Source organism: Neopelma chrysocephalum, unplaced genomic scaffold, assembly GCF_003984885.1.
Source record: "Neopelma chrysocephalum unplaced genomic scaffold, ASM398488v2 Primary Assembly neopelma1_253, whole genome shotgun sequence".
Lineage (NCBI taxonomy): Eukaryota > Metazoa > Chordata > Aves > Passeriformes > Pipridae > Neopelma > Neopelma chrysocephalum.
This window is the reverse complement of record NW_020897915.1, coordinates 2,582,164-2,592,153: the sequence shown is the minus strand read 5'-3', so window position 1 is coordinate 2,592,153 and position 9,990 is coordinate 2,582,164. Positions and strand designations below refer to the sequence as shown.

Here is a 9,990-nt window from a genome sequence, read left to right as displayed (position 1 = left end):
CATGTCCCCTCACATCCCCTGTGTCCCCTCCACACCCTCCATGTCCCGTCCCGTCCCCTCCCTTTCCCCTCCCTGGCCCCTTCCCGCCAACATGCGCCACTCGCCCGCAGCAGGGGGCGCCATCGCCCCGCACTGAGGGCTCCGCGCTGAGGGCCCCGCGGTCGGGCCCCGCGCTGCCGGTGCCGCCGGTGCCGCCGCTCTCCACTCTCGCCCCGCGGTCCCGCCCGCCGGGTGTCCCCGGCCCCTCGCCGGGAGCGGGGCCGCGATCTCGGCGGGCACACACCGCGGCGGGCGGCATCCCCGCGGGCGGGCGGGCGGGCAGGCAGCGCGGCGGGCAGCTGCGCGCGGACAGCGCGGGAGGCCCCCGCGGCGCCGCCCGCCCTGCGCGGGCCGGTGGCGGTGCCGGGAGCGGGATCGGAGCCGGGAGCAGGACCAGGAGCGGGGCGGGGATGCGGCTGCGGTGCGAGGTGGAGGTGCTGAGCCAGCTCCTGCCCAGCTGCGGGCTGCAGGGCCGCGGCCGCGCGGCGCGGGCGCTGGTGTCGCTGGGGCGGCCGCCGGGCGGTGGCGGTGGCGGCGTTTACCTGATGGTGTGCACGGCGCGGGACCGCACCGGGGCCCGCTACAAGGTGGGCACGGCGGGGCCGGGCGGGGCGCGGGGGGTGCCCCGGGGCGGGCGCTGACCGGCTGTGCCCGCAGGTGCAGCAGAACGTGGAGCGGCTCTTCACGAGGTTCGTGGAGCAGGGAAAGGCCACGGTGCGGCTGCGGGAGCCCGCGGTGGATCTGCGCCTCAGCAAGGTGCGTGCGGGACCGACCGGGGGATCCGGGGGGCTCCGGCACCGCGGGGCGGGAAGGGATATCAAATCCCATCTCATACCACCCCCTGCCATGGGCAGGGACACCTCCCACTAGACCAGGTTGCTCCGGTCCAACCTGGTCTTGGACACTTCCAGAGATCCAGGGGCAGCCACAGCTTCTCTGGGCAACCTGTGCCAGGGCCTCCCCACCCTCCCAGGCAGGAATTCCTTCCCAATGTCCCATCTAACCCTGCTGTCTTTCAGTTTGAAGTCATTCCCCCTTTTCTGGGCTGTGTTCTCTCTTTCTGCTCCTTCAGTCCATTTTTGTGTTGTTCTTCACAGCTTTAGAGAGAAACTTTATTTTTTTTTAATCCCTCTGATACAATGTTGCTATTTGGCCTTAAATGCCATTAAACAGTTGTTCCTTACCTTCTTTCTAATGGGAAAAAAAGAGATTACTCTCGTTTCAGTGGACAATCAGTGCCCACTGTGGCTTTCAGAGCACACCTGGATCAGGGCAAAGGCACCATCCCACTTAATGCCAGCACAGTGTATTTATTTGCAGTTCACAGGAGAAAGTGATTTTTAATAACGTTTAAACTCACCCCAAAAATCACATATTAACACTAAATTTTCTTGTCACTTCTTTCTGTGCCTGTAGCAGGAATGTTTTGTGGCCCTGTAGGAGAGGGAAGTGGGACAGGTTTTCCTAAACCTCAGAGTTCTTTTCTAAAACCTCTGGGTCAGGATGTGTAAATAAAGGCAAATAACGTTGATTGGTGGTTTGGAAAACAGTTTGACTTTCTGTTGTTCTTCTGTGGAAAGCAGCCTAAATGTTATGAACCTGTTAAAGGGATAAATGGAAGAGGAGGAGCCCAAATCCAACTAATTTTTTCCCTGTCAGAAGCCAATGTGCCCTGTGTCCTGCAAAACTTGCATGTTGCATTAGATCCAGAATATCTTTTTCTGCATCCTTTCATCTGAATTTGCTGGAGAGTGAGAAGTCAAAAAGTTTCTCTCACAATATTCCAGATTCCTCTTGCATGCTCCATATCCAGAACCTGAATTTAAGATGTCTCATCCATGCACATTAAACTCTTTTTCTCAACATCTTTTCTGTGATTGAGGCTTCAGAGCTGTGGCAGGAAATTGCCTCCTGAGCTGTTCCAACTAATTATTTGCTCTTTTTTTTTTTTCTCCTCTTAATATTTTTCTCAACACGTTCAAAGTTTCTTAACAAGGGTTAAAGATCCTAATGAAGGGCATTGTGGATGGAATTGTGCTCTGTGCTTGAGAGTAAAGAAGTCCTGCCTGTAACTTCATCCTGATGTACAGAGATATATTTTACATTTACAGATCTGGAGGACTCTTTAAACTTAATCCCAGTTTATTTTGGCTCAGAAACACGACAAATCTGCCTGTAATTAGGGGAAATTCTACAGCTAAATGTTTTAGTTAGATTAGCTGAAATAAGGAATGGTGGTGATCTCAGAGTCCCAGAATGGTTTGGGTTGGAAGGGACCTTAAAGCCCATCCAGTTCCAACCCCCTGCCATGGGCAGGGACACCTTCCACTATCCCAGGTTGCTCCAAGCCCTGTCCAGCCTGGCCTTGGGCACTTCCAGGGATCCAGGGGCAGCCACAGTTCCAGTCTTATAGGGCAGCTCCTTTCTAGAATTATATCCAATATCCTGTGCTGGGTGTTTATAGTACATTATGTGCACTGTGTACGTTATGTACACCCTCTGGGACTTGGTCTAAACACATTTAGGAACAAAATTGGCTTCCAGGTGCAGAAATGGTGTCACAGGGCTTGGGTGAGTCACAGCAGGGAACAGAGTGACAATCTCTGGGCTCCCAGAATTGTGCCAAAACTCCAAGGTTGTTCTTTTCTTTTATGGATGCAATGTGCTTTTTATTTTAGAATTCACTTTTTAGTTTAAGAGCCTGTCAGCTGCACATCAGCTCCAACAGAAACTTGCTGAAAAATGCAGAAGGGAAGTATCTGGTGGCCCTCCTGTTCATAAAAGTGAATTATATCAGTACAACAGATACATCAGAGCTTTCTGGATCTTCATTTAAAACACAGGTCACCTGAACCTCTGTCCTTACTGAGAGTCAGTTGAAGCTTTAATGGCTTCCCAGTGCCAGAGGGCAGGCTTACATGGGATATTGGGAAGGAATTCCTGGCTGTGAGGGTGGGGAGGCCCTGGCACAGGTTGCCCAGAGAAGCTGTGGCTGCCCCTGGATCCCTGGAAGTGTCCAAGGCCAGGTTGGATGGGGCTTGGAGCAACCTGAGATAGTGGGAGGTGTCCCTGTGGGACTGGATGGGCTTTAAGGTCCCTTCCAACCCAAACCATCCTGGGATTCTACTGCCATTCTGTTATATCCCACCTGAAGTATTATTTGGTCCATTTTCCTGCTGGCACAGCCAGAGCTGTGTGTGGCCAGAAGCTCTGACTTAACCTGCCTTGAAGCTTTCCACCTTCCTTTTGTTGAATTTAACCCCAGCTTCCATCCTTTTCCTTCCTAGCAAGTTCCAGAAATTGTCTCAGGTTTTAGGCCTCTGATTTCCCTGTGTGTGTTCACAGCTGTCCCTTTATCGTGTTGCATTTTAGGGAGATCCCAGTGCATTGGGGGGTTTTTTTCAGTACTTTATTTTCAGCTGTGAATTCAGTGCTTTGTTCCTCTCCTGGGTGCTGCAGCACAGTTTGATCTGGATTATTCCAAGAGGTCATGTTTGTTCTTAAACAGAGCTGTTCCCTGTCCCATTGCATTGCCCTGCTGAGTTAGTAGCTCCTGATACACACAGGGAGGTGTCAGTAACAAACGAGCAGGAGGATAATGAGCTTTTAACTGCACAACTGTGTTTTCCTGCAGGCAAATGCCAACGATTTAAAGACTTTCCTTTCAGCCCTGAGACTGGCTCACCAAGGCACCGACGCCGGAGCTCTCCCTCTCTCCACTCTGGTCCCGGCAAAGAACTCGGAGGTGGAAAAACCCAAGACGAAAATGATCATAACTTCCAGGAGGGACTATCCCCTCACCAAGAGCTTCCCTTACTCCCTGGAACACCTGCAGACCTCCTACTGCAAACTGGCCCGGGTCGACACGCGCGTGCTCTGCCTGAAGAAGCTCCGGAAGCTCGACCTGAGCCACAACCACATCAAGCAGCTGCCGGCGACCCTCGGGGACCTGGTGTGTCTGCAGGAGCTGGACCTGCACGACAACCACCTGGAGTCCTTCAGCGGGGCCCTGTGCTGCTCCGGCCTGCAGAAATCCCTGCAGTTTCTGGACCTGAGCCAGAACCGGCTCCGAGCGCTGCCCCTGGAGTTCTGTGAGCTGCGGGGGCTGGTCAACGTGAAGCTGGATGACAACGAGCTGGTGCGGCTGCCCTGCAGGGTCGGGCAGCTCAGCCGCCTGCGCTTCCTGTCGGCCGCGCGCAACAAACTGCCCTTCCTGCCCAGCGACTTCAGGAGGCTCTCTCTGGAGAACCTGGACCTCTTTGGGAATCCTTTCGAGCAGCCCAACCCGCTGGTGCCCAACATCCAGCTGAAAATCCCATTGACTTTGTTGGAGTGTGCTGCCAGAGCCATCATAAATCACAGGTAAGGGCAGCGTGAGGTGCACACCTGGCACTGCTCCTTTCTCACCTGGCACTGCTCCCTTCCTGCCTGGCCCTGCTGCATTCACACCTGGGCCTGCTCCCTTCCCACCCAGCCACTCCCACCTTTCCTCACTTGGCTGTTTCTTTTCCCCTCAGTGCCCGTTGCTCATCATCTGTTAAATTCACAAGGTTCAAATTTCGAATTCCACTTGTAAAATCATCAGGGTAAGGAAGCATTTAGGCAAAGCTACGGGTTGAAATGTTTTTATCCACCAGAATATTTTTGGCCAGCTTTGGGGAAGAGAATCAGTTCTACAACCCTGACCCACTTTTGCTGCAGGCTTCTCTCTGCCATGGGTTTTCCTGAAGCTCCTAATTTCCTTTGGTGTTGTAGTGAGGGTGTTCTGGCTTATTCAGAGAATCCCAGGTCTGAGGAAATTGTGAAATTATTATTTCACCAAGTAAATATCACCCTGCCAGGCTGCTGTTTGTTGTCAGCTCCCTCCTCCTCCCTCACACCACTTCCACAGCTCCACCCGTGATCCTTGGCGTACCAGGAACCTTCAGGTACCATCTGCTGCTGCTCCCACTCTGTTCTGGGTGGAAAGGGAGCACAAAGATGGAAATTTGGCACAGGAGGAGGGTGAGAGACAGGCTTGAAGTGTCCGTGATCTCCATCCTGTGCCTTGGGGGTGGGGAGTGCCCCACAAACTCGGGATAATTGCACAGAAATCTGCACCAAAGGCATCCACGGGCACACCCTGAAGGGAGCTGAGCCAGCACATGTTCTGGGCCAAAACACCCACTTCTGACCTTGCTGATTTTATAACTAACCCCCACGTGTCTCCTTTCCCAAGGTTATATAAATTGCAGTGGGTTTGATGTAAATGTTAAGGCTTTTATAGAGGTTTTCTAGAGAATTCAATCCCTCGGTGCTGGTCAGGTTTTAGTGCTCGGTTCCTGTAAAAACCTTGAGAAAGGGACAAAACAGAAGGAGGGAAGATGCAGAATAAACGTTTGGAAATCTGTCTTCACTCTGGGAAAGCACCAGAGCTGTGATTATGCTTTTCCTGACGGGAAAAAAGGGTGTCCTGAAATTAAGGTGGTAAAAAAAAAACCCAGAGGAGTTTTCATAATGTGAGTGCTGCTGGTATGTGGAAAGGATTGGGAAATGTGTAGGTGTAGGCAGGATGTGAGTCAGTGGGATCTGAGCCTGGAGTGCCTGCTGGGCACTGGTGATGCCCACACTTCAACTGAACTTGACAAAAACACTTCAGGGGAATCGTTTCTTTTGTACCCCAAACTTGACCCTGCTCTGCTGTGAGTTTAGGAAGAAGCAATTCCTGCTCCTGACTCTGGATGTCATTGGCGACACGATGGATGGAGAGAGCTGTGTATCAGGAGAACCTTAATTTAAGGCCTGCAGTGTGGCACTGCTGCAAAAAGGCTCATTTTATCTCCTCTTTCCTCTGAGTTGTGTTTTCATGTTGCTTCCACTTTGTGGAAGAGAGGGAGGAGTAAATTGTGGGTGCTGTGTGAGGCCAGGGTGAAACACATACTGAGGGAGGAACAGTATGTGCCCAGTTGTCTCATTATTCTTAATCTTCACTTAATTCCCTAATTCTCATTATTCTTAATCTTCCTTTTAATTCCCTAACTGGCTGTGCCCCAGGCTGTCAGGAGTGCTGTTGTCTCCCCGTTTAGTGTCTCCAGGAGTTCAGGTCCTTGGCACTCGGGTGGGTAAAGGGGGTGCATGTTTTCACTGACTGCCTTGGAAAGTGGCATTTAATTCCTAACCAGTCCAAAATCCCAGATTTTCCATGTCTGTGCTCTCGGAATGTCGTCTCTCCCAGCTGGTGCCTGTGCCTGTCCCTGTTTTTGAGAGACACAGGTTAATTTTGCAGTGAATTCACACTCACTCCTCTCGTTCCACAGAATCCCTTACGGTTGCCACCTCCTTCCTTCCCACCTTTGTGAGGATCTGGGAGTGGCTAAAACCTGCCAGTGTGGAAGTGCCTGCCTGAGCAGCTTCATCCAGATCACGGTGACCATGAACCTGCACCACGTGGCTCACACCGTGGTGCTCGTGGACAACATGGGAGGGACGGACGCTCCCATCCTCTGCTACTTCTGTTCCCTGCACTGCTATTCCCAGTTCCTGGACAGGCACCTCCAGAGCAACGGGTGACCATTGCTGGGTGCCAAAGCTCTGCCCAACAGAGATCAAACATCCCTCTGGCAGTGAGGGGACACATCAGCCTGACCCGGTGCCTGACTCTCCCTCCACCACCGGACTGTCCCTGTGGTCGGAATGACGAGCGACGTGGAGCTCGAACGAACCTTCCCTAGAATGTGTTTTGCTTTCCTTCTCCTGTTCCCAGGCTTTGCTCGGAGCGTCACGGCAGTTTTCCGAGTTTTGTGGAGTAAGGGGTTCCTTCTTGGGAGTTTCTCCCACACTTCCTCGCAGGTGATGCCCTGAGCTCTGCCCATGGGCAGTGTCTGCGTTGGCTTCGTCGCCGGACTCGGCTCCTTCCAACTTTTTTACGTGGAGGAGAAATTAAGGCCCAAACCGGTTATGTAATTTCAGGTGCTTCTTTTTTTTTTTTAAAGGTTCTCTTACAACATTCCCACTTCCAGCAGGGACCAGCATTGCTGGTTTTTTACCAGAGCAAATGGTTTTTTTGGGGGGTTTATCTCTTTGTGATACGAGAAATGTCTTTTTTTTTCTAAGTACGTGCCGGAAACTTTGTTTCTTAACTCTCGTGTTTTAACGATTCTTGAATTTGTTTCACCGTGTCGACTTATTAAATTTTGAAACCCTTCTACTGACGTGTGGATTGTGTTTTCTCTGAGGAGTTTTTCCTCCACTGTATTCCAGGGATTTCCCTGGTGAAGACACTGAAATAGTGGGCGTATCCACAGGCCCTTGTTTCGTGTCTTGTCAGCTGGTCCATGGCTCGGGTTGGAACAAAAGTCCCTTGAGAAGCCTTTAGGCATCCCTGGAACATGTGATGGCTCGGAGGGAGCACAGTGCAGTTATTTTTGAAGTGGTATTCAGTGCCTGCCAGGGGAGGTTTACATTGGATGTTAGGGAAAATTCCTTCAGGGAAAGGGTGGTCAACATTGGGTCAGGCTACTTCCATCTGGGAAGTGGTGGAGTCCCCATCCCTGGAGGGATTTCAAAGCCCTGTGGATGTGGCACCTGGGGACATGGCTCAGTGGTGGCCTTGGCAGCGCTGGGGGAATGGTTGGAGTCGATGATCTTAGCAATGTTTCCCAATTTTAATGATTCCATGAATTACACACTTCCCATCTAACCAGATGCCAAACCAGAGCTAACCCCTGATGCTGCTGTAAAGGGAGAGAGTTCTGACTGCAGCAACCTGGAAATTACTCGTGTGGAAAAACACCTTTTAGATGGAGCACGTGATTAAGAGGAGGAAGGTGGAGGAGGCACAGAAATTTGGCCTCCTGTGGGACTCCCCGGGAATTTCAGATGCAGATCTGGGGGGGGGGCTGTGCAGTGACCCAGAGCCTCCCAGGGAACCAGGTGTGCTGGGAGAGGAGGAACCCACCTGTGGGACCCTCCCAGGGGAGCCAGCTGTGCTGCCCTGAAGGGAATGTCATCCCCAGACTGACCTGGCTGCCCTTCCTCCCCTGAAGCCACAGCAGCTGGCACAGTGTGGAGGAGGGTGGGAGGTGCTGGAGCCCTCCTTGCACAGGTTCTTCCCCAGCCATCACAGAATCCCAGAACAGTTTGGGTTGGAAGGGACCTTAAATCCCATCTCGTTCCAACCCCCTGCCATGGGCAGGGATCCCTTCCACTAGACCAGGTTGCTCCAAGCCCCATCCAACCTGGCCTTGGACACTTCCAGGGATCCAGGGGCAGCCACAGCTTCTCTGGGCAACCTGTGCCAGGGCCTCCCCACCCTCCCAGGCAGGAATTCCTTTCCAATATCCCATGTAAGCCTGCCCTCTGGCACTGGGAAGCCATTCCCCTTTGTCCTGTCCCTCCAGGCTCTCAGCTGAGCAATCTGGAATGTGTTCATCCATGTGCTGCCTGTGTGACAGGGAACTCTCTTATCCCAGTGTTCCAGCTGCTGGAGTTTTACCCAGGATGTTCAGTTTGGCTCTGTTGAGGTGCCTTTTTGGGGCAAGAAACGGTGAAAAGGGTGGAAATGAGTGTTGATGTTCCCCCAGCCCCTCCTGCGGGTCCCAGGGGGGACAGGGTGGGACCCTCCAGAGCACCCTGTGCCCGGCACATCCCGTGGAATTGGCACCAAATTCCACAACTGGCCCCTGCCCACCAAGGAGAGGGGGCTGGGACATGAAGTACAGAGTTAGGAGAGGAACTCTTGCCATTATTTATAATTATAGAATTACTTCATTATAATTGTGTAATACGGAACTATTTATTACAGATTATCCTTCTAATTCCAGAATGACCCTCGCCTTATATTCCTGAAAATCTGGAATGATGATGCATTATCCTTGTAATCATAGAATTATTTTGTTATTTATCATTCTTGAAATTCCAGAACTATTTTCTTAACTTATTCTCGCCATTCTGGAGTTATTTTCTTACTTATTCTCACAACTCCAGAATTATTTTCTTGTATTCTTGCCATTTCAGTGATTTTAAATGCATTATTCTTGCAAGTCAAGATTTTTCTCTTGTATTCTTGGCTTTCCAGAACTGTTTTCCTCATACATTCTTGCAAATATAGAATAAATTACTCTTGCAACCCTAGAATTTATTCATTGCCATTCTAGAATGAATTTTGTATTCTTACCATTCCGGAACAATTTTATTATGTTTTATTCTTGCAATCTCAGCGTAGTTTTATGTTATATATTATTCTTGCCAACCCAGGATGATTTTCTCACGTTCTTCTTACAATTCTGGAATTAATTTATTTTACTCTATATTATTCTTGCCAATCCAGGATGGTTTTCTTACCTTGTTCTTGCAATTTTGGAATTATTTTACTCTTGTGTATTACTCTTGAAAGCTCTGGAATCGTTTTATACTTGCGATTCTAGAATTAATTAATCATAATTTTGCAACCCTGGAGTGAATGTCTTAATTCTTGCCATGCCACACCGGTTTTATTCTCTTAATCTTTCGAATCTACAATTATCTTAATCTTTCAAACCTACGATTATTTTACCTTATTCTTTCAATCCCGCAAGGATTTTATCTTATTCTTCGAAACCCGGAATGATTTTATCTCATCCCTGCCATTTTCTCACCTTATCCTTGCCGCTCCAGCATGATTTTTTACTGTGTTATTCTTCAAACAGAGAATTAATCGCTCTTATGTATCACTGTCTCGAATGCAGGCTGGTTTTCCAGCGTTATTTCCCGCTGTTTCCCCTCGATCCCTCAGGATTTCCCCGCCCCGCCCCCCCCCGGCTCTGCCCTCACGGCCCGGCCCCGCCCCCTTTTCCGGCGCCGCCCAATCGGAGCGCGGCGCGGCGGAAGCTCGCGCCCGGCTGAGTGACGGCCCCGGCGGCCAATGGCGGCGCGGCGGCGGGCGCGGCGGCGGCCAACGGGGCGCGGGAACGTGTGCGCGCGGGGCGGCGGCGG

The 9,990-nt window shown here is 51.3% G+C and overlaps 1 protein-coding gene across 1 annotated transcript; it reads left to right on the top strand.

Annotated features, from left to right (window-relative positions):
* The first annotated feature begins 382 nt into the window (after positions 1-382).
* Positions 383-7,225, top strand: LRR1 (leucine rich repeat protein 1). Its single transcript, XM_027704010.1, has 4 exons — positions 383-626; positions 697-795; positions 3,674-4,401; positions 6,336-7,225. Exons 1-4 carry the CDS (start codon positions 450-452, stop codon positions 6,586-6,588), a joined length of 1,257 nt encoding a protein of 418 aa, XP_027559811.1. The 5' UTR covers positions 383-449; the 3' UTR covers positions 6,589-7,225.
* The last annotated feature ends 2,765 nt before the right edge of the window (positions 7,226-9,990 follow it).

Coding starts and splice junctions, on each gene's coding strand:
- LRR1 (XM_027704010.1), top strand. CDS start 450: ATGCGGCTGCGGTGCGAGGTGGAGGTGCTGAGCCAGCTCCTGCCCAGC. Junction 627..696: donor GCACCGGGGCCCGCTACAAG/GTGGGCACGGCG, acceptor CTGTGCCCGCAG/GTGCAGCAGAACGTGGAGCG. Junction 4,402..6,335: donor AGAGCCATCATAAATCACAG/GTAAGGGCAGCG, acceptor CTCGTTCCACAG/AATCCCTTACGGTTGCCACC.